This window comes from Elephas maximus, chromosome 19, assembly GCF_024166365.1.
Source record: "Elephas maximus indicus isolate mEleMax1 chromosome 19, mEleMax1 primary haplotype, whole genome shotgun sequence".
Lineage (NCBI taxonomy): Eukaryota > Metazoa > Chordata > Mammalia > Proboscidea > Elephantidae > Elephas > Elephas maximus.
Window position 1 is genome coordinate 59,753,463 of NC_064837.1, and position 24,557 is coordinate 59,778,019.

Below are 24,557 nucleotides of genomic sequence, written 5' to 3' on the forward strand. Positions count from 1 at the left end.
TTTCCAAAGAAATAGTCAAAATAAGGGAATAGTTTTAAAATGCAATAGTCAGGTTTTAGCAAGCTAGTCAAGTGAATGAAGGACATTTAATTAAGCAAAACCACAACTCAAATAGGTTAGTAGATTAGTTGATTGGCAGCACTACGTGAAATACCTTAGTTTGGTTCTTAACGTTAGCATATGCAATTACAACAAATTGGAGAGAGCTTTGGTGCTGTTGCTGTTCCATGTTGCTGAAAGGTGGTTATTATACATAGTGACAGCCTCAGCCAGCCTGTCTGAGCTGCCCAGGTCAGAGCCCAGGAGCCAACACCAAGTCGGTTGCTGGAGTAAAGTGACTCCTGGAGACGCTCTGACTGCCCTTTGATGGGATTGACGAGGTGGCGCAGAGGTGTCTGGCAGAGCAGGAGTGCAGATTTCTAGATGGGCACTAGTGGGCAGCCCTTACTGGGCTGATAGAATGGCTTCCTTGTGTCAGAAGACTAGACTGTAGACGAAGGCTGGAGCCCAAGCCCATAGCTGTGGAGTCTATTCCGACTCATAGTGACCCTATAGGACAGAGTAGAACTGCTCCATAGGGTTTCTAAGGCTGTAATCTTTACAGAAGCAGACTACCACATCTTTCTGCCTCAGAGCATCTAGTGGGTTCAAACTGCAAAAGTTTTGATTAGCAGCCAAGTGCTTAACCATTGCGCCACCAGGGCTCTTTACAGATGAAGGCAGTGACCTGCAAACTTTTTCTCCAAAGGGTCGGATGTTCTGTTGTTATTGTGTGCCGTTAAGTCGATTCCGCCTCATAGTGACCCTTTAGGACAGAGTAGAACTGCCTTGTAGGGCTTCCAGGGAGCAGCTGGTGGATTCAAACTGCCGACCCTTTTAATGAGCAGCCTTAGCTCTTAACCCCTCCACCACCAGGATTCCAACGGTCAGATAGTAAATATTTTAGGTTTTGTGGACCATATGGTCTCTGTTGCAACAACTCAGCTCTGCTGCTGTAGTGTGAAAACAGGCAGATAATAGTAAATGGATGAGTGTGTTATATTCCAATAAAACTTTATTTACAAAAACAGGTGGTGGGCCAGATTCGGTCCACGGGCTGTAGTTTGCTGACCCCTAGATTAGGGTCTTTAGAAGCTGGGTGCACTGAAAAATATGGTTTGGTGTGCTGTTTAAGGAAGGTGTGGGATATGGAGGCATGGGTATAATTGTGGGATTTATGACAAAGGGGCTCAAACACATTGATCTTTTTATTTTCATCATTTTCTCCTGGCCACCTCTCTCCTTTCTTTAACTTAATAATTGAGAGGGGATATGTATTTGTGTTGCCTATTGGTTGAATAATTTATTTCTTATTATTTTTTGGTTTTGGTTACCTATTGGGAAGAACTTTTTCTAGTCCTCTCTTTTAGTCTCTTGGAAAAGCAATTTAGTTTTTCTTCTTTTGTGTGTAGCTCTTAATTACATTTGCTTCAATTTGTCGTTGACCTTGGGCCAGTGGTTCTCAGCCCTACTGTATATTAGAATCACCTTGGGACATTTAGAACTCCCAGTGCTCAGAAGACCTTTGGAACAATTATATCAGACCTCTGGAATAGACCCAGGCATCATTATATTTTAAAGCTTTCTGGATTCTTCCAGTGTGCAAAGTTGAGAACCACTGCCTTGGATTTAAAGAAAAACAAAACAAAACAAACAAAAAACCTCCTTAACATTTGCTTTAGATGCTGAAGTAAAGAGGGACATTTACCTGTCTAGATAACTGTTTATGGCCCTCAGGTGGTAACAGTGGAAACAGGATTTTCAGATTTTAAGCGCTGTATTCAGACAAACTTATTTCTTATCAACTGAAAAGTAGAAGACTCTTTTTTGAAGTTTGGTAGAGCCAGTAAAAGAAATATCAGGAAGCTATTGTGACTTGGCTGATGTCTTTATTTCTAGCCAGAAGTGCTTTTTCCATCAGCGAGCACAGTGGCAGTCTTTGAGCACTGTGAAAGCTTTCAGGTTCCAGTGATTAAGTCATTCCCCACAGAAGCCAATCTTACCAGAGTAAATGATGGGGACAGATGTTTGTGTCCTTGGGGAATAACCTTCTGACATCATCATGGGCACATATATATTTGATGACGTTTTGTAAAGAGAGCCTAATGGACCAAGGTAAAGGTGAGTTTTGTTTAATATAGGGAGACATAGGGCAACTCAGAGGTGCCGTGGTGGCGCAATGGTTAAGCGTTTTGCTGCTAATGAGTGGATCAGCAATTCAAATCCACTAGTTGCTCCTTGGAAACCCTATGGGGCAGTTCTACGCGCTCCTGTAGAATCACTACGAGTCAGAACTGACTTGACGGCAACGGGTTTGGTTTTGGCTTAAGGTAACCAAGAAGGTATATTCAAGGAGCTTTTACAGAGATTATGTCAAAATTTATTTAAAAGTCTATTAATTTGAAAATAATAATATTTTCTGTGTAGGGATTTTTAAAGGGATCCCACAGCATTCTGTTCACAAACATTGTTTTTTTTCTTGTATGGGTGGAAGTTACTAGCCTGTGACCATGGTACTGCTTAAGCATTTAATAAGCAGAATTTCAGAGACACAGTTCTTTCTTTCTTGTCCTTGGGTGATACAAATGGTTAACAAGCTTGGCTGTTAACCAAAAGGCTGGAGGTTTGAGTCCACCTAGAGGCACTCCAGAAGAAAGGCATGGCTATCTACTTCTGAGAACTCAGTCATTGAAAACCCTATGGGGCATGGTTCTACTGTAACACACATGGGGTCGCACAAGTCAGAATTGACTCGACGGCATCTGGTTAAGTTCTTTTTTTCCTAAGCAAGAGTTGGAGTGTCATGTTATTTTATTTTCTTTTTGTGGGGCGGGGGGTGCAGGGGAAGTCCAATTTTCTGAAGAGTTTTCCAGCTGGAAGCCAGTGGTCTCTGAGATGTACTATAGCTTCTCAGCTTCCATTATACCAGAGATGTGGGAGTTGCTTCTTTTATTGAAGGATGATGGAAAGAGAGTAGGATTCTGTCAGCTGCAAATAACCAAACACCTGGTGAAAGTGGCTGCAACACAGGGGTTTGTTACCCCCTCTACGAAGATACCTGGAGATGCACCATTTCAGGATCAGTTAATTCAGATGCTTAGCCAAGCCTGGCACTGGAATACATGGCGTCCTTTCCGATTCCCTTGTCGTTTTCTTCCGGGCCACACAATGGCTACTGTATCCCTAAACATCATGATTTAACATGACAACAGGGACAGGCAGGAAGAGAAGAGGCATTCCTCCCCTGGCTCTTACTATTATTTTTATATGTTAATCAGGAAGGAACATCTTTCCAGGAGCTCCCCGAAAACTTCCTCTCATGACTTCATACCTGGAGCCAAAAGCTATGCTCCTTGTTACCTCAAACCTATACTGGCAAAGAGGGTTACTGATTGGCATAAAGTAGGTGCTGGGAAACATCTTCTGTAAAGGGCCCAAAACCAAACCGACTCATGGCGACCCTATAGGACAGAGTAGAACTGTCCCATAGGGTTTCCGAGGCTGTAAATCTTTACAGCAGCAGACTGCCACATCTTTCTCCTGAGGAGCCACTTGGTGGGTTCAAACTGCCGGTCTTTTGGTTAGCAGCTGAGCTCTTAACCACTGTACCACCAGGACTCTCTATAAAAGGCCAGGTAGTGAATATTTTAGGCTTTGTGGACCACATACAGTCTTTGTTGCATATTCTTTTTTGCTCTTTTTTTCTTAAAGGTTTAAAAATGTATATGCCAGGCCATGGCCTGTGACATAAACCAATCCTGAGTACCTTGCCACCCAAGTGTTTACTCAAGTTTTACCATGTGCCATACTCAAGCTGAGAGGCATTAAGTGGTTCCCAGGGGTTTTCCCTCTATGACCAGCTGTTATTTAGTCTAGTAAGTTACTTATCTTCCAGATTCACAGTTTACTCATCTGTAAAATGGACTTCATAGGAAGAATATGAAAGTATAATGAGCATGAATGCAACGTTCCGAAAAATGCCTGGCTTATGGTTTCTTTTTCTTCTTTACCTTGTACTTCTTAACAGGAGCTAGAAAAACTGTTGTTGGGACTTTTGTCAGTTGTAGAAAGATAAGCCATTGGGATTTGCCTAAGACTGAGTGAGTTCTCAGGATGCCACACTTACAGTTTTAAAACTGGGAAAGCCCCTGACAAACTGGAATGAGTTGGTCGTTCTAGTTAGTGGATCTTCTTGGACCCTGGCTATGGCTGGCCTTGGGGAATGCCTATGCTTTTGACCTTTTTGGGGAAAATATTACTTGGGTTTCAAGATGCTTCTTCTGTTCTATTACAGGGAAGGAGCTTGTTAGGGATGGCCTGGGGGTTGTGTTGGATCTTATTCTAAAGTAAGGCAACTGTATGCGTTTGTTGTTGTTGAGAACTGTCAACTCTGACTCGTAGTAACCTTATCTATGACAGAATAAAATGTTGCTCAGTCCTGTGCCATCCTCACAATCGTTGCTGTGTTTGACGCATTGTTGCAGCCACTGTGTCAATCCATCTCGTTGAGGGTCTCCCTCTTTCTCTGACCCTCTACCTTATCAATCACGATGTCCTTCTCCAATTAGTCCCTCCTGATGACACATCCAAAGTAAGTGAGACCAAGTCTCGCAATCCTCACTTCTAAGGAGCATTCTGGCTGTACTTCCTCCAAGACTGATTTGTTTGTTCTCTGGCAGTTCCTGATATATTCAATATCCTTCTCCAACATCATCATTCAAACGTGTCGATTATTCTTTGGTCTGACCTTTTCATTCGTCTTTAGAACCTTAAATTGTCAATTCTAGAAATTGGCTTGAGTTTACCTTTTCCATTGTAATAGTCAGATATTTAAAATCATTGTAGTTTTGTCTGTTTAGCGCTATGTATCTATTACTTCCCTCAAGCATCTCTAGTACTTGGAGGGTGAGGAGTCAGCTAACAATGTTTACAGAGATATGCTTGATTGGACTAATGGTTTTCTCAACGTCCTCTAGGAATCTCAGGTGATGGCTGTCCTAAATTATTTCTTCCCACTGGTTCCTTGGCACTAAATCCTGTTATTACTATCAGAGGTGACTCCCCAGTCTGGCCTTCTCTCTTCCTTCTAGAGCAGAGACTCTCTCACGGTACTCTTATACCACCTGCCTCTGTTTTCCATCACTGGCCTCTACAAGTCCATCGCCTACACTGCTGCCAAGTATCTTTCTACGTCTTCTATGGCTTTTCTGCTTTAAAGTTGCCCCTGCTTCCTTTTGGCTTTCGCTGTAAGACTCAGTTCTTAGCTTGGAACTTCTGCCTGATCTGTTGCACAAGCCACCTGCACAGAGCCCTCTCGTAATTGCTTCTGTACACCTGTGGTTCCAACTTAGAACACGCTCCTTTTCCTTCTGTACCTGGAAAGTGTGTACTCATCCTTTCAGACTCCCCTATTGAGAGTTCCTATCCCAGGGAGGACTGAGCACCTTTCTATAATAGTGGCTTCTTCTATTGAAGAATGCAGTTTGGGAATTTAGAGAATGAGATTATGATTCCCTCTTCTGCCTCTAATTACTTTGGTATGCCAGCAATAAACATTTAAGAAGGACTACCATTGTTAAAGGAGCTCTGATGGCGAAGTGGCTAAGAGCTACGGCTGCTAACCAAAAGGTCAGCAGTTCGAATCCACCAGGCGCTCTTTGGAAACTCTATGGGGCAGCTCTACTCTGGCCTGTTGGGTCACTATAAGTTGGAATCGACTCGACAGTAAGGGGTTTGGTTTTTTGGTTTACCATTGTGAAGGAGCCCAGGTGGCATGATGGTTAAGAGCTCGGCTGTTAACCAAAAGGTCAGCAGTTTGAATCCACCACCCGCTCCTTGAAAACCCTATGGGGCAGTTCTACTCTGTCCTGTAGGGTCACTATGAATCAGAATCAACTCAACGGCAACGGGTTTAAAAAAAAATTTTTTTTTAACCATTGTTAAGGAGCCCCGGTGGCACAGTGGTTAAGAGCTATGGCTGCTAACCAAAAGGTCAGCAGTTTGTGTCTACCAGCGGCTCCGTAGGAGAAAAGACCTGGCAATCTGCCTAGGAAAGACTATAGCCTAGGAAACTCTATGGGGCAGTTCCACTCTGTCACTTAGGCTCACTACGCATTGCAATGGATTCACTAGCACATAAAAACAACCATTGCTAAAGAGTCTTTGGATGGCACAAATGGTTAAGTGCTTGGCTCCTAACCAAAAGGTTGATAGTTCAAATCTATTCAGAGGTACACTGAAAGAAAAAGGCCTGGGAATTTACTTCCAAAAGGCTATAGCCTTTGAAAACCCTGTGGAATGCAGTTCTGCTCTGAAATACATGGGGTTGCCATAAGCTGGAATTGACAGCAAGTAGTTGGAGCCCAGGTGGTGCAGTGGTTGTTAAGAGGTTAGCTGCTAACCAAAAGGTCGGCAATTTGAATTCACCAGGCGCTCTTTGGAAACCCTATGGGGCAGTTCTACTCTGTCTCATAGGGTTGCTATGAGTTGGAATAGACTCGACAGCAATGAGTTTGGTTGTTTTTTGGTTTTGGATTGGTTGTTAGCCATTGTTAAGCGCTATTGATAGTGTTTTCCCTGTCATATCCCATGCCTGTTAAACGTTTATCCCCCACAGTGGGCAGTATTCATCTAGAAATCAGTACTTAGCACACAGTAGGTGCTCTGGATAAAGGCTTTAGTGAATGAAGGAGCCCAGCTTAGGATTTTCACAGGGCTTCTTCTCCTCCTTAAAGTATATACTTCCCTGGGTTCTTGCTGAAGGAGCCCTAGTGGCACAATGGTTAAACACTCAGCTGCTAATCAAAAGGTTGACTGTTTGAACCTACCCAGTGGCTCTGAGGGAGAAAGAATTGGCCATCGGCTCCCATAAAGATTACAGCCTACACAACCCTATGGGACAGTTCTACTCTGTCACATTGGGTCACTGTAAGTTGAAAATCAACTTGACAGCACACAACGACAATGGGTCCTTCCTGTTCCTGGTCTGGTCCCTTGGACCTGCAGACCAGCAGCCTCTGCAGCACCAGGGAGCTTGTCAAAAATGCAGGATCTCCAATCCCATTCCAGACTTGTTGCATCAGAATCTACATTCTACCACGGTCTCCAGAAGATTCATGTTCCACTTAATATCTGAGAAGTTTCTCTGGGCCAGTCTTTCTCAATGTGTGTCCCTTAACTATCTGCTGCTCAGTCAGCTTATTAAAATGTACCTTCAAAGACTGCACCCTAGGCTTCCTGAATCAGAATCCCATTGGGTAGGACCACCGTATTGTAAACAGATACCCGGGAGATTTATACCACATCCGAGGGCAAATCTTAACCCATTAGTAGTTGATTGTGATTTCCTCCAAACCTTTGGATTGAGAAGGGCCACCCTCAAAGTCAGTATTAACTCAACCTTAAACCAAAAATATCCTTTGAAGTCTTCTTAAAACCAAACAATAGTTTAACTAGTAAAGAATGTATGTCTTGAGTATTGTGCTCTTTTAAGGTCTGTCTATAGGGGATCAAGCTGACAACAGCAACTTGAGAGATAACAGTAGATGGGCAACCTAGGGGGCAGTGAGTTTTTGTTAACGGCAGATGAACAACTCAGAAGGAGGATGAGAATAGTGGCACAACTTAATGTAATCAGTGTCACTGAATTATACATGTAGATATTGTTGAATCAGTGTGTGTTCTGTTGTGTATATTCTGAACAACAACAAAAATTAAGCAAGTTATTTAAAAAAAAATTGGTATTAATTTATCATCACCCCCTGTTGACCTTTCCAGTTCCCTGTTTCTGTTAATACTACTACCAGCTGCTGGGGAGTCCATTCCGATTAATGGTGCCACCATGTGTGTCAAAGTGGAACTGTGCTCCACAAGATTTTTAATGGCTGATTTTTCAGAAGTAAATCACCAGGCCTTTCTTCTGAGGCACCTCTCGGTGGACTCGAACCTCCAACCTTTCAGTTAGCCGCTGAGCACGTTAACCATCTGCACCACTCAGGGACTCCATTTCTGTTACTAGCACTGTCATTCTCCTGCTACCTCCAAATTTCCACCTGGCTTTCATTCTCATTATTGAAATACTGCTTTATCTCATATTAAAAAAAAAAAAAAACTGCACAGGATCTCCAAGTTAAGGGAAAAAGCACACTGTAAGTTCTTGTTGACATCTGCTGCCTTTTCTAGTTATTGGCTGTATCTGCCGCTGCTCTGTGGGTTTCAGTCTTCTGTCAAGCTTCGTCCTGTGCTGCTGCTATCTCCGCTCTCTCTCGCACCCCCTCGTCCAGCTTCTCTCCTCACTACTCCACCAAAACTCTTCTCTCAAAGGTCACCAGGGATTTCTTGATTATCAAGTTCACTGACCCTTTGGAGTGCTTTAGAACAAACCTCTTTGTGGTTTGCGACCCCATAAGAAATCGTGTATTAGGCTTCTCACCCCCTTTTGCTGGTGTACAGAACTGAGCGTGAGCGTCAGCCGCTACACCAGGCAGAAATTGGACCTCACAGCTGCCTTTACTTGCCAACCCCTAGGCTAAGAAGTAGTCAGTCATTGGAGATTTGGGGAGTTAAAAACGTGTTTTACAAAATTCAGGTGTAGTGCAATTTTTTTTTTTTTAAGCATGAAGATATTGACTTGAATGATTAGTGAGGATTTCCTTTAGGCAACCCATTGCCTGGAACTGTGCTCCTCTAGAGATGGTTAACATCTGTAGTTGATTCTGACTGGGATTCTCCCCTGTTTTATAGAATGAGCCTATACTCAGGGTAGTCATTCTCTTCCCTTTGAGAATTTGGAAGCAAAATCTTTCAAATCCCATGGAAGAGGAAAAACTAAAAGTGAAAGGAAATAGGCTAAGAAATGTACCAGATGCAGGGGTCCTTCTGTAAAATATTTCCAGCTTCTTTCCTCCCTTCCTCCCATCCTTTTAAAAAAATCCTTTTACTTATTTTTATTGTAGTAAATATATATGTAAGGAGCCCTGGTGGCTCAATAGTTAAGCACTCGGTTGCTAACCAAAAGGTTGGTGGTTCTAACTCACCAGCTGCTCTGTGGGAGAAAGATGTGGCAGTCTGCTTCCATAAAGATTACAGCCTTGGAAACCCTATGGGGCGGTTCTACTCTGTCCTGTAGGGTCACTATGAGTTGGAATCGACTTGACAGCAATGGGTTTGGTTTGGTTTCTGGTTAAATATATTTGTAACAAAACATTTGCTGTTTCAACATTTTTTATGTGTACGCTTCAGTAGCATCAACCACATTCATCTTCTCGTTCAACCATCACCCCTATCCATTTCCAAATTCTTCCATCCTCTTTTTACATATTTAGCAAACACACTCTGGGCAGTACATTAGGCTCTGGGGATAGAGCAATGAAACAAACGTGGTCCCTTGCCTTTAGATACTTCCATTTTAGCTTGGGGCAGTCCTGTGACCAAATAAGGGAAACATTGCTAAATAGGGCAAGTGAGGGCCCAAAGGCAGGGGAGGGAGTGATGAAGATGGGGTGAGTGGAAATGCATCGTAGAAAGGATCAGGATTGAGCAGAATCTTAAAGGGTGAGATGTCCTCCAGGTGCAGAAGTGGAGGTACCCGAGGCAGTGTGTGGGCATGAGCGGGGCCTGGAGGTATGCATTACCTGAGGTATTCAAGGGAGTACTGAGAGACGAGACTGGAGAAATAAGGTGATGAAGGAGAACCACATGTAACATGGTAAGGCGTTTGGGTATGAAGGTGGGGCGTAGCCTGACTGTATCTATGACAGCAGAGGGGACCACAGACTGGAAAAGTACAACCCTGAGATGGGGGAACAGTAAGAAAACCAGTGCAAAATTCTAGCTAAGCCTTGATGGACTGGGGCTCAGTCTTGCAGAAGTCACTTGGAGTCAGTAAACCTTGGGAAGTTTCCACAGGTGAGAGGCACAGGGAGAGAAAAGGCTAATGACAGACTCTTAGGTCAGGTCAACATTTCCTGGGTTGTTAAGGAAGAGTTGCTTAGAGAAGTAAAAGGAAAACCTGTTGGATACTAATTTAAATGCTCACTATCCTTCTCAGTTTATAGGCATTGGTGGTTCAGTGGTAGAATTCTTGCCTAACGTTGAGGAGACCCAGGCTGGATTCCTGGCCAGTACACCTCATACGTAGCCACCGGTCTGTCAGTGGAGGTTTGCATGTTGCTTTGGGGCTGCACAGGTTTCAACAGAGCTTCCAGACTAAAACATGAGGAAGAAAGGCCTGGTGATTTACTTCCAAACATCAGCCAATGAAACCCCTAGGGATCACAACAGTCTAATGCCCGAGCGATTGATAGTGGGGATGACGCAGGAGTGGCCAGCATTTTGTTCCATTGTGCATGGGGTCACCATGAGTCAGGGCTGACTTGATGGCAGCTAACCACAGCAATAACTTTTTGACTAGTTCTGAGAAAATCCTTTTTATAAGGACTTCCTTTATTTGTTTTGCCTTCTTGTGTAACTCAGAACAAATCTCCTCCCCTTTGGACGTGATAGCTCTTGCAGTGATTAGAAGAAGAAGAAGGAAAAAAAAAAAACCACTGCTGTCAAGTCGAATCTGATTCATAGCTTTTGTGATTTCCCTCAACTTTTCCTTCTCTGGGCTACGCACTCCCCATTGTCCTGGCTGGTCTGCCTGTGACTTGGTTTCTAAACCACTTACCTGCTATGCTAGCCTTGCCAGGACCACGTGATTGCAAAGAAACAGAGAGAATGCGGGAAATGACTTGTCCTCAACCCCTTCCTCTGTGTGTGGAGATTTCTTTCTTCCAATTTTTACAGCAAACTCAGTGTGAGCTGTTGGGTCAATTCGCCTGAGGGGCGGATGAGACAGCTCTGGGACTGCTGAATAGCCTTGCTTTGTCTGGCAGCGTGTTTTCCTGACTGTTTATGGTGCCTGACAGGGTCGTTTTTGTTCTGGGGAGAGCTGGTTTGAGAAAGCAGGCTGCCGATAAAGCAGTGGGGCTCCGGTTTCCTCTGGGGCTATCTCTGAGGCCCCCCAGGGAGCTGTGATTTAACATCCAGAAGGTGACCCTGGCCCAGTGGAGGTCATCTGAATGAAGCCTCTGTCTCCTGGCCCCTAACTCTGAGAGGGAAGCAGAGAGAAACTCCTCAGCTTTAACAGTGAAAAGTAGCTAGGAAGAATCCCAGGCCATGAAGATTCCATTTCTGTCATCAACCACACATCACAAAAAAAGGCAGCAGCTGCGGGACAACGTTCCTAACTTCTCTTCCACATTAGCAATCAAATTGCTTTCTTTTGCAGACAATACGATGTCAATTTTCTTTCGAATTTCTGGGTAGGAATTTGAAAGGAGGCAATTTGAAAAGGAAGGTAAAATTAGTGAGGTTTTAAGTTCACTTTTGGAATGAATCATGCACATTGGGGATTGTAATACACAAACTTGATGCTGCGTTTTCCTTCTGGGGCCCTCCTGCTTTATCTTGTTCCCCTGGGCACGTGGCAGCATTCTTCACAGCCAGGCTTTGACTATAGTGAGGGAAACACTGGCAAGAAGTATTGTGGGAACCTCAACCTCACTTAGCAGGGTCAGGTTGACAGGTTAGCCTCCCTTCTCTGGAGGGTGGAAGCTGGTCAGTTGGTTGGTGTGGCAGGTACATTTGAGCAATGAAGAGATGGTTAGCAGGTCTCTGTGGGTTCCTGAGCATGCCACCCATCCATAAAATGACCAAACAACGCAGTGTGCTGTTGAGTGCTGATAGTTTGGTATTGCACCATCTAATTTTCCTCCTAGGATTGTGACAAAGGTGGTTTCGCGAAGTGAATTCTAGACTAAGCAGCTTAAAGAATTTCAGGTTCAAGTCCCAGTTCTACCCCATGTTACCTTGATGGCCTTGAGTAACGTTCTTCACCACTCTGAACTACAGTTTCATCTTCTGTATCTCTATATGCCTCACATCTGTGACCCTGTATGATTCAGTCCTGTCCCCATTTCCAGGTCTCCTTCACTTATTTTGGGCTTCAACTAGACTTTCCTCAAGTCCCCCACACTTTGCCATCTCCATGCTCTCATGTTTGCTGCTTTCTTTCCTCTTACTCTTGGAATGTTCTTTTCCCCATGTTCATCTTTAAGAAGTCATGTTTTTAAGCCCTAACTTAAATGGTACCTCATGTATAGAGTTTTCCAAAGTAATTCTTACTACAGGTAGTTGCTGATTTATAACAGGGTTCCATTCCAGTGACTCTATCATAAGTCAGTTCTGGCATAAGTCACATACAGTCACGCAGTCCGTAACGTACATTTGGCCAGTGTCCAACCACATATACATCCGAAGTCCTGTAAGGTTATAACAGAGTTCAGAAATCCCTGTCACAGAACGGGGCATAGCCAACGTAACCAGATGAAGTGAATGCAACAGCTCTCCACGTGCAGCAGGTGTATCTCACGTCTCTTATGTACAAAGTGGTTGCGCTGCCAGGTGTATAATGGTACAGTATAGATATAACCTATAACACATATGTGTTGATAGTCATAGTAAATGCCTATGTTACTGGCTTATATATGTACTGTATGGTATTTTCTATTGTTATTTTAATGTCAACTTTCCCTATTTACAAATAAAAAGTTTACAGTGTAAACTGTAATTGATCACTCAAATAAATAAAAAGTATAACAGTGTATGCTTCTATTTGTAAGCAGCAGCATCCAATCTCACGTATTGCGTGTCTCTTGAGTGTTGTAGCGTTGTCTTTCTGTTTAATTTTCTTTTGAAAATATTACCGTGAAGTGCGTCATGGCTCCCAAATGCAGCAAAACCAGTGCTAGTGATCGCAGCAGCAAGAGGCAAAGAAGAAATATCAATTTGGAAGTGAAACAAAAGATATCCCATATAATTTTGCTCAAAGTATATAATCTGGTGTTTGCATAATGTCCAAATCAAGTAACATCCTATTTTATAGAACATATCGTGAACGTTAAGCAACACATGACTTTTTTTTCACATTATTATTGCCTTTTATCATAAGTATGATAGGTATCTTTATAAATCTGATGTTTGTCTTTGGGAGTAGGAAACATTACATATAAACTTACATTTTAATACATACATAAAACCAAACAAAACCCATTGCTATAGGGTCGATTCTTACTCATAGTGACCCTACAGGACAGAGTAGAACTGCCACCTAGAGTTTCCAAGGTTGTAAGCTTTATAGAAGCAGACTGCCACATCTTTCTCCTGCAGAGCAGCTGGTGGGTTTGAACGGCTGACCTTTCAGTTAGCATCCGAGCACTCAAACATGGCGCCACCAGGGCTCCCTAGGTTAATACTAACAAAACAGAAAAGTGCATCGTAATAGTTATATGATTACATGGGGTTGCCATAAGTCAGAATCGATGCAACGACAACTGCTTTGGTTTTGGGTTTACAAAACGGGTCAGTAATGGCTCATGAATTTGGTAACCTTACTCTAAGCTGTGAAGTCCTTGAGAGGACTGTCTATTGCCAGTACTTGGCAAAGCCTGTAGGAAACATTAAAATGTTTAGACAAATAATTTAGCCTGATTTTTAGAACTATTGTTATCTGTTCTAGAAGCTGTAGTGCCTAGCAAATCTTTCCTTCTGGAGCCTTTTTCTCTGTTCTCTGATGTAGCCTTTAAAGAAAAGTAGTCCGAAGCAACCTTGATTTTGATCTGTTCATCTATTGAGGTCTTGGATTGTTCAAAGTGGCTTGATTTCATTTAAGTTCTGGAAAGCTGAGTGACTTAGCATATCGAATTGTTATAACAACACAATGTGTTGCTATTTTTAAGAGCCAAACATATTCCGTACCTGCTACTAATACATGTTAGCTATGAAATTGATTACTCAACAGTTAGAAATAATATACCTCCTCACAACCAGTGTTTGCAGTACATTGAATGGAATACCTTGCAACTAAAAAATAAATAAATAAAGTTTAGAGAAATATAATTAATGTCTGGAGAAAATGTTCCCAGTGAAATGTTAAGGAATAAAAACAGCACTAAAAACTGCATCTACAGTATGGTTTTAGTTTCATGAGAAAATTAAAAACTGTGTAAGTATAGTTATAGGCATGTATACAAAAATGACTGCAAAAAAAAAAAACCCAAATATTAACAATTAAAAAAAAATAAGGTTATGCCTAATTGGTGGAATTTGAGGTAGCTAATTGAAAGAAAAAAATAAAATAATAAATTTTATTTTTTTGCTTCAATCATCTTCTTTATACTTTTCTTTATTTTCTAAATTTTATGAGTAATGTCTACCTTTGAAGTCAGGAAGTCTATGATATTATTTAAAAAAAATTGTTATCCTTTAAGCATCAGTGGTAAGGTTTTTTGTTTGTTTGTTTGTTTTTTTAATTGATGAAGAGAACAGGAAATCAGGACTCCTAGATATGAAATGTCTTTTAGCAAGAGGACTAGCAAACAGAGATGAATTCACCCAAATGACCATTGATCCGGGGTGGGGGGGGGGGGGGCGGATCTGGAGATGACTTAAAATGTAAAAATGTGACCAAAGCTCAAATAATTTTCAAAATGCTCTCCATCAGGTCTGTTTGATTCCCCCAGCTCAGGCAGATGTTCCAGGGGTTTCTCAGGAGGTTGTCTCTCTGTCTGGCATGTGTGATTGCAGCAGGACTTTCAGAAGACAGCCTAATTCCCAAGACCAAAATAGACCGATGAGTCACTTGGACATATTCTGAATCAAAGATCCGAAACCAAAGTATGCAAAGGGTGCAGATGCCTTAGCTCAGACTAAACTTCAATTTGCCAAAATGGCTATTGCTCAAGGCGGCCAGAGCCGGGTAGGAGCGACTAGACATGGCTCTTTATGGGCAAGGACTACATGTTATGGTATGTTATGATATCCTATTTTAACTATTCTATTATATCTCTATGACACAATACAATGTTGGGTACATACAAATGCCTGATGAATGACAGCACTCAGGAGCAGAGGAGAGTATTAGAAAGTCCTGGACAGAGTCAAGTGTCATATGTTTCTGGTTTGCTGGGGCTGCCTGGCTTTGTACTTCTTGTCTTGATGTAATCATGCACAGTTCCTTGTTTTCCTCTCAGTAGTACCCCATTTTGGATGATCTTATTATAGGGTCAGGAGCCCTGGTGGCGCAGTGGTTGAAGCACATGGCTGCTAACTGAAAGATTGGTGGTTCAAACCCACCAGTCACTCCATGGGAGAGAGATGTGGCAGTCTGCTTCTGTAGAGATTTATAACCTTGGAAACCCTATGGGGCGGTTCTACTCTGTCCTATAGAGTTGCTATAAGTTGGAATCGGCTCGACAGCAGTGGGTTATTATGGGGTCACCCTATGACTGAGGTGGCTAAGTAACATCTTGTAGAGTCTATGATCTCATCTCCGTCTGCCTAGCGGTTGTCTGTGTGGCAAAAACTTAGGGCCACACCCAAGGGCAAATGCTTTTTCATGTCCCAGCCCCCACGATGGCAGCAGTAGATGCCTTTGTCCCAAGCATTTTCAGATAAATACATGGAACTGTTGGAGGAGCCCTGGAGGATTAAAGCTCTGGACAAGTTGATCTGCTTCTGTTACTACAGCTGTCCCAGATGGTGGTGTAACACTTCCAGGGCCCTGAATGCTGCACTTGGGACAATGGAATAAAATCCTGAGAACACATTAAAGCTGACAAGTTGCCTTGACGTTTGCTCTCTGGCACTTAAGTAATGGATTTACTTCTTCTTTATAGCCATTTGCACTTCTGTTTCCTTTATTCCTCCAGGGACTCCCACTTGATTCCCTTTTGCTTTAGAAGAATGAGAGCTTAGAAGGCAGCATGCCTGATTTACAGAGGGTTTAGTGCCCCTTAATTGTCCTGGAAGCTTGAAAAGTCAGTCTCTAGGAACAAGCTCAAGGAGGACTCAAATTGAGACAAATGTTTGCATTTTGACAAAGGCTATGCTATCTTCTGATTCCTGCACTAGAAGCAAAAGTGTAATAAATGAGGTGGGGAAAACACTTGAATTTTCTGAATTAGGGCTTAAAAGGTGATTTGTTAGAGAGAAGTAAAAGATAGTACAACCGGGGTAGACTCTTGAATGCCAGTTTCAGGAGTTTGAGCTTTGGTGGGCAGTTAGGAAGGTGTGTACACCACCTTCAAAGTTTGGGAATTCAACCACAGAGGCTGCCTGACTTTCTTCTTTTATTTTTCGCAGCTCGTTCACACCATATAGGAGGTCACCATTGCACTTGTCCTTTCTGCTGCCCCTGAAAATTCCACACTTGAACTTCATCGTTCCATTAGAGACATACTATGGGCGTGTTGAGGGGGCAGGATAAAAGGCTAGCTCTAATTCATTTCTTACTTTCGGGGCATAGCCTGATGGTGACACAGAGTAGGTATTCGATAAATTTTGGAGGACTAGATGAATGAATGAAAGCATTGTGTGTTTATCTCTTCCAGTTTCCTTCTTGATGGCACTGTTAGCTTCTGTGGCCTTTTGGGAGAGATAGTCGGCCTATCTGTGCTAGAGTCAGCCTGTGAAGGGTCAGCTAGCCTGCTTCCTAGCTACCTACCACAGAGGCGCATCCTTCTAAGTCCTGAAGATAAAGACTCTAAGGGGCTTTGAGCTTAGGATACATGTTCAGCCTATGTGTCTCTATTTTTCTTCTGAGGTCAGATCAAGCTGTGTCTCACTTTGTGCTTACAGAAATACTCAATTTACTGAAAAATGATGTGGTCGGTCATGTAAATACTCAGAAGGAAGCTTGGTGTGGCCAGCGATTACAGCCTCTGGCAGAATATCTAGAACAGGTTGCTTTCTGCTATGAAAGAGATGAGGACAATAGTCATAGCTACTTATTTTATAAAAGATGTCTTAGTCCTGGTTAATGGCCTAATTACTCCAAGCAGTACTAAACCTAACAGAATTTCAGTACCACCAAAGAATTTCTTGGACTTTATGTAACAGACTTTGACTTACTGTGAGCATATTGGGATAGCTAAGCCTGGGCAATGTGCTTTTTTCTCTTGATAATCTCTCTCTGGCTTCACAGTTCCTTGGCTCTTTGTGCTTCACAAATGCAAAAGGATTTTAAGAGTTAACCTGACAGTTCCAGGTTGAATGGTTCTATGTTTGTTTATAAAATATAAGAAAAAACATTTTTAAAAAATCATTCAGCAGTTTAGGGGCTGTTATTCTTGAGAGCTAAGCAGTCTAAAGAGCTTTGCATCATTTCCTACAATTTGTCAACTCTGCCCTCAGCTGCTTCTTTCACTTTCTTGCCACTGCACGTGAAATACCATGGCAGCTCGACTTGTTGCGTGTGGCTACCTCTCTGCCCCTTCTCTTTTCCACAGGACATTCCGTTCTTTCCACCAGCCCCAACCTGTTCGCAACTTGGCAGGCACGGAGAACAGGCTGCTTTGCACAGTCTTACCTCCTGGGACAGTCCTAGTTTCAGCTCTGCAGAGACCAAAGCTTCTGGTACAACAGCTTTTGGATCCTGAGACAATTGAGAGAAGCAGTAATGCGTTTAACTTCAGGGAACTTAGTCTTTGGCAGAGAAGGAGGAAGCTGTCTTGGCATCCATCATTATAGCTGCTGGGTATTTTGGACAGATTCCATTTCGTTCTTCCTTTTTTGGATCCTGAAACAAGAGGTCATAGTAAGAGTCAGGGATATAGAGATTGGTAGGGGAGATGAGCAATGGGAATGATTCCTTCCGAAGAAAACTTATACTCCAGGGTAGCTAAGCAAACAAAGTGCTTGTTGGGAAAGTACAGTCACGTAAAATCAACCTGAGTTTAGAGATAGTAGCAAGGAAAGCATAAAAAATAGTGTGTCTTTTTTTTTTTTTTTTAATTTAAAACCATGCAGTTTAGTGCTAGGATGGGAAAGCAGCACTTCTAGGTTGGCCTTTGGATTCAGACCTAGCTAGAAATGCTGGCTATTGTACCTTGGGGGGGGGTGGGGGGGGGGGGGAAATGTTAACATCTAAATCTCATTCTCTGTACCTGTAAAATAAGGTGGGATGGCTATGCAGCTGAAATGCATGTAAATGGCTTAGATAGGGTCTGCCTCAGAAAATGTTGGCTTCTACTAGTTATAGAGACTATAACTTAGTTAACTAGTCAAATTGTTGAATTTACAGACAAAAAAAATGAGTCCAGAAAAGTGAAGCAAATTATGTTTCCAAGTTCACAGGAAACTCACCAGAAAAACCTAGGTTCTGGCAGTGCCAGGGCTCTTGCTACCACCATATACCATTTCTTTCTGGGCTGTTCTGTTACTTTGCTCTTAAGTATTTTCTGGTTTTAATGGCTTTTGGCTTTAATTTGAATTTTCAAACTTTTCTGACTAGGTAGCATATTCACATGGCTCAAAATTGAAAAAGTATATAAAGGTTTACAATAGAGAGTCTATCTCCTACTTTTGTCTTCCAACCTCGCAGCTCCCAAATGTATATCAACCCAAAACCAAACCTGTTGCTGTTGAGTCGGTTTCGACTCATAGCGACCCTATGGCATCTCTAAAGGCAACCAGTATTACTAGTTTCTAACATATTCTTCCGAAGATATTTTATGCATGTCCAGGCAAACCTGTTTGTGCATTTTCTTGCCATTTTTATACATATAGTCTTCTGCATCTTGATTTTTTCACTTAATGTATTTTAGAGGTCTTTCCATGTCAATTCCTACAAAAACTTCCACATTCTTTTTTTTCCAGCTGCATGTAATTCCATTGTGCAAATACCCTATATGGTTCGTTTAGCTCTGTTGTTGAACATTTGCAGTTACAAACAGTGCTGTGTTGAATAAACTTGTATGTACATTATTTTTCATGAGTGGAATGAAGATCTGTAGGATATATTCCTTGTGGTAGAATTGGTAGGACAAAGGGAATATACATTTGTAAGGTAGATTTTGTCAAACTGCCCTTGTTAGGGCTTGTACCAATTTACACTTTCACCATCATCTTATGGCACTTTATATTACAAGGAGAAATTGCTATACTAGACCAGGCTCTACTTCATCTACTGAGGACTAGCTGTATGAGGGCTTAGTAGAAGCTGAGGTAAAATTGTAGGGCATCCCCCTCAGATGAGAAATAAATAAGACAAGGATGTTCACTCTTGCCACTGCTATTCAACATTTACTGGAGGCTCTTGCTAGGGCCACTAGGCATGGAAATGAAATAAAAGGCATCCACATTGGTAAGGAAGAAGTAAAACTATCTGTATTTGCAGATGACATAACTTTATATATATAGAAAATCCCAGGGAATTCACTAAAAACAAAACAAAACAAAAAAAAACTTGTTAGAACTAATAACCAAGTTCAGCAAAGTTGCAGAATACAAGATCAATATACAAAAATCAATTTTATTTTATACACAGTGAACAATCTGAAAATGAAACTAAGAAAAACAATCCCATTTATAATAGCACCAAAAAGAATAAAATACTTGGGATTAAATTTAACAAAACAAGTGTAAAATTTATACTCTGAAAGTGACATTGTTAGAAGAAATTAAAGAAAGACATCCCATATTCATGGATTGAAGATTGGATATTGTAAAGATGACAATACTCCTCAAATAAGTCTACAGATTCAACACAATTCCCATTTAAGAAAATTCCAGCAGGCTTCTTTTCAGAAATTGACAAACTGTTCCTGAAATTAATGTGGTAATTCAGGGGGCCCAGAATAGCCAAAACAACCTTGAAAAAGAGTAGGAAACATACTCTCTGCTTCCAAAATGTACTACAAAGCTGTTAATTATCCAGATAGTGTCATACTGGCATAAGGGTAGTCACACAGATGAATGTAATAGAACTGACAGTCAAGAAGTAAACCCACAGATTTATAATCCATTGTTATTTGAAAAGGGTGTCAAGATAATTTAATGAGGAAAGAGTAGTCTTTTCCACAAACAGTGCTTGAATAACTTGATATCCAGATGAAAAAGAATGAAGTTGGACCACTACCTAACACCAAAAACAAAAATAGCCTCAAAATAAAATCCAAGGCCTAAATGTAAGAGCTAAAGCTGTAAAACTCTTAGAAGAAAACATCAGTGTGAATTGTGTGAGCACTGTGAATTAAGCAATGGTTTCTTAGATACGACAGCAAAACCACAAGCAGTCGAAGAAAAGATAAATATATTGAATTTCTTCAAAATAAAAGCTTTGGTATGGCAAAGGATACCATCAAGAAAGTGAAAAGATAATCCACAGAATGGGGAAAATATTTATAAATTGTATATCTGATAAGAATTTAATATCCAAAATTTATAAAGAATCCTTACAACTTAATAATAAGACAAATAACCAAATTTAAAAATGAGTAAAAGCTTTGAACAGACGTTTCTACAAATAAGAAATACAAATTGCCAGTAAGCACTGAAAAGATGCTCAGCATCATTAGCCATTAGGGGAATGCAAATCAAAACCACAAGGACATACTACTTCACACCAACCAGAATGACTAAAATAAAAAAGACAGATAATTACAAGTGCTGGAGAGAATGTGAAGAAATTAGAACTCCCCTACACTGCTAACTGAACCCAACCCTTTGCCTTCGAGTCAACTGCACCTCTTAGCGACCCTCTAGGACAGAGTAGAACTGCCTCATAGGGTTTCCAAGGAGCAGCTGGTGGGTTAGAACTGTGGACCTTTTGATTAGCTGCCAAGCTCTTAATCACTACCCTCCTAGTGGGAATGTAAATGGTATGACCTCTCTGAGAAACAATTTGACAGTTTCTCAAAAGGTTAGAATTACCATATAACCTAGCAATTTCACCCCTAGGTATATTCCTGAGAAAAATGAAAGCGTACGTCCATGCAAAACTTATATACAATGTTCATATTAGCGTTATTCATAATAGACAAAAAGTGGAAGCAACCCAGATGTCTGTCAATTGATGAATAAATAAGATGTGGTACATCTATACAATGCAGTATTATTTGACAATAGAAAGGAATGGCATTCTGATACATGCTAAAACATGGATGATAACTGTGATAAGTGAAAGGAGGGAGCTAGTCACCAAGGACCATATATCCTATGATTCCATTTATGTGATGTGTCAAGAATAGGCAGATCTACAGAGAGGGAAATGAGATTAGTGATTGCCTAGGGCTAGAGAGAGGGGTGGTGTTGAGGGAAGTGGAGAGTGACTGCTAATGGGTACAATGTTTCTTTTCTTCCTTTTTTTTTTTTAAGTTTCTAATATTTTTAATTCAAAAATAAATATTTTCATTTCAAAAATAAATATTTTCATTTTCCAATGTCTAATTTTATTTGTTCAGAGTATCACTGGAAACTGAAGTCTATCATGAATAACAATTGCGTTTAGAGTCCTAGCTCACTGTGTTAGGTGATTTGTCATTTAAATTCCAGGAGGAATCAACTCCACTCATCCAAGCAGCAGAAGGCGATTGATCTATTCTTACGCCTATTGATTGCGTTTTTGCCTACTTACTCTGTAAAATGGAACTTATTGCATTTTGCTATAATATTGCCTACTCTTGTGAGTTTTCATAGACCTGGCTTTACCTACAGTGTTTCTTTTTTGGTTGATGAAAATGTTCTAAAATTAATTGTGGTGATGGTTGCACAACTCTGTGAGTATACTAAAAATCATTGAATTGTGCACTTTAAATAGGCAAATTGCATAAGTGGGTTTTATCTCACCAAAGTTGTTATAAAAAAAAATTGAGGGGAATAAATAATGCCATGGTTTATGTTTTAGACCTGGGGGTTTGCAACTCCAGAGATTAAGAATTCGAACTCTTTAGTGGCAAGCTTTGTAAAATTTCTAGAAGAACAGAATGCATCCCATGTGAGCTTTGAGGCTCATGGATGGTTTTTGAGCTGGGAATCGCTTCTAACTCACTTGTTTCCAGGTTTTATGATGAGTTGCAGTAACTTTGCAATGGAGGAGGCTCTTAGAAGAAACAAGGATGTTTTAGATCGTGCTTGTTTTCTAGCCTTGCATGGTTTGGTTGCCTGTTTGAATTTTCTCTGCATTTCTCCTAGAACATGAGCTTTGTCCCCAGGAACTTATATACGGCAAGAGTACTTGGTAAAATTTCATTTGAAACTATGCGGACTCCTTTGCTGACTGATTCTGGCTGCTCTTCATGGTTCTTGGCTGTGTGTTTTCTAGGACCTCGTGGGAAATCTTGGCAGAACACCCTGTGATACATCAATATTGAGTGCCTCTCTCGACTTCCCTTCACATTGGGTTTTCTCTTTGTGGTCGCCCTTTCTGCCCCTTTCCCTCCTCATCTTAAAGAGAGACCCTCCATTCCTTTCTCTGAGGCTAACCTCTCTCTACTGGGCTCTTGATCCCATCTCTACAGACCCTCCTGAGACCTTGCCTCATCATTTTTGTGTACTTCTCTGGCCTCTTTTGTCCCTTCACCCCATGACTTCTTTTTCTTGGCTTGACTGTTGCTCAAATTTCTCATGATTTTTTAGAACGTACTACTGAATATACAAAACCCCAAGCATTAGAATTTTCCCTAGACCCTTACTTCCTCCTCAATATACTATATATATATACTCTTTCTCTTTCCGCAGTTAAATTTTTTGATAAAGCCTGTGTATTTTCCCATGTTCATTTTCTTTGTACTTTTGATGAAGAAGCCAAGGTTACATAGTTAAGAGCCTTATACTGAAATTAAGCCTAGAACGTGTGATACCTGGTAGAATTCAGAATATGGACGAGAAATGAGGTTCCAGTGTGGGGAATAGATTTTCTATGTTGTTTTCCCAGGTGTTGTGCCAGAAGACTGGCGACCACTAGCAGATTCATATTCTGTTTACGTGACCAGAGGCCGTGAATGCATTATTTGATGTGAGGTGTGGTTTTTTTTGTTTTATTCTTGAGGCGTTGGGGCAATTTCTTGGAGAGAAAATACAGCCTTTGGTGTTAAGACGCTGGAGTTCTTCCTACAGAGAGGGTGCCTCAAGAGGGTCATTGAGATGTATTTGGTTTTGTGCATTTATTTGATTTTGAATGTTAAGGTTCCTGGCATAAAGGTGTATTCAAGAGTCACAGTGACCTTATGTGCTTAGTCTAGTCTGGAACAGGTGAGTTCTCACTAAGTTCTCACATCTGTACAAGCGCTGCATATCTGAACCCAAAACCAAAAAACCTAACCCCCTTGCCGTTGAGTTGATTCCGACTCATAGTGACACTATAGAACAGAGTAGAATTGCCCCATAGGGTTTCCAAGGCCGTAAATCTTTACGGCCACATCTTTCTCCCACTGAGCAGTTGGCGGGTTCGAACCATTGACCTTTCGGTTAGGACCTGAGTGATTAACCATTGTACCACCAGGGCTACTCATATCTGAACAAGGTCCTTGAGCTGGAGGAAATAATACTTAACTCATGAAGTTGTAGTGATCATTAAATTAAATACTTTATGGAAAGTGCTTAGGTAGCACTACACGCTACATATAACAAACTCTCTGTGAATATTGGTTGCTATAAGTCAGAATAGACTCGATAGCAACAGGTTTTATTTTTAATTTTATTATTCTTGTGAGTGGCCACTTGTTAATAAGAAAACCAGTTGCCAATGAGTTGATTTTGACCCATGGAGACTCCATGTGTGTCAGAGCAGAACTGCGCTCCATGGGGTTTTCATTGGCTGTGATCTTTCAGAAGTAGATCGCCAGGCCTTTCTTCCAAGGTGTTTCTGGGTGGGTTCAAACTGCCAACATTTTGAATAGTAGCTGAGCATGTTAACCATTTGCAGCACCCAGAGATTCCATTAATAAGAAAGCATCTATCCTAAAAGCTTGTAAGCAGCCATCCAAGGCACAACAATTGGTCTCTATTTGCCTACAGCAACAGGGGAAGAAAGAGAATCAGGAATAGGAGGAGAATATAGAATGTGTGACCAATTTCCCCCATGAACAACTGCCTTCTTTCTTTGCCTTGAGACCAAAAGAACTAGATGGTATGCCTCTACCATTACTGAACATTTTGATCAAAGATTCTATAGAATAACGCTGGTGAAAAGGGGGAACATGCTGAGCAGAATTTCAAATTCTCATGGACTCTGGACTTTCTGGAGCCATGAAGGCTGGGTGAACCCCTGAAACTAGTGCCCTGAGATAATCTTTAAACCTTGAACCAAAAATATCCCCTAAAGTCTTCTTAAAGCAAACAATAGTTTAATTTAACTAGTAAAAACAAGTCTGCCTTGAACATTATGCTCTTTTAAAAACTATCTATATGGGATCAGATTGACAATGGCAACTCTCAAGATTAGATAGGAATCTCAGGGGGCAGTAAGTTTATGTTCATGGGGGAGGAACAACAAAGAAAAGGAGAGTGAAAATGGTTGCACAACTCAAAGAATGTAATCAGTGTCACTGAATTGTACATGTAGAAACTGTTGAATTGGTGTATGTTTTGTTGTGTATCGTCTCAACAACAATAACAAAATAAATAAAATGTAATTAAAAAAAAAAAAAAAGAAAGAAAGAACCTGCCAGAAATACCAAGGTAGCTGACCTGGCAAC

At 41.2% G+C, this 24,557-nt stretch overlaps 1 protein-coding gene across 5 annotated transcripts in view; it reads left to right on the plus strand.

Annotated features, from left to right (window-relative positions):
• MAP2K6 (mitogen-activated protein kinase kinase 6) overlaps window positions 1–24,557 on the plus strand; it is a 128,967-nt gene that overhangs the window by 36,744 nt on the left and 67,666 nt on the right. The window contains exon 1 of one of the 5 annotated variants that reach the window (XM_049859905.1): window positions 14,653–14,888. The exons of the other annotated variants lie outside the window; for them this stretch is intronic. Within the exon in view, the coding sequence (XP_049715862.1) occupies window positions 14,810–14,888 (79 nt within the window). The 5' untranslated portion in view covers window positions 14,653–14,809. Of the gene's footprint in view, window positions 1–14,652; window positions 14,889–24,557 lie in introns of those variants that run through there. 5 annotated transcript variants of the gene reach the window in all.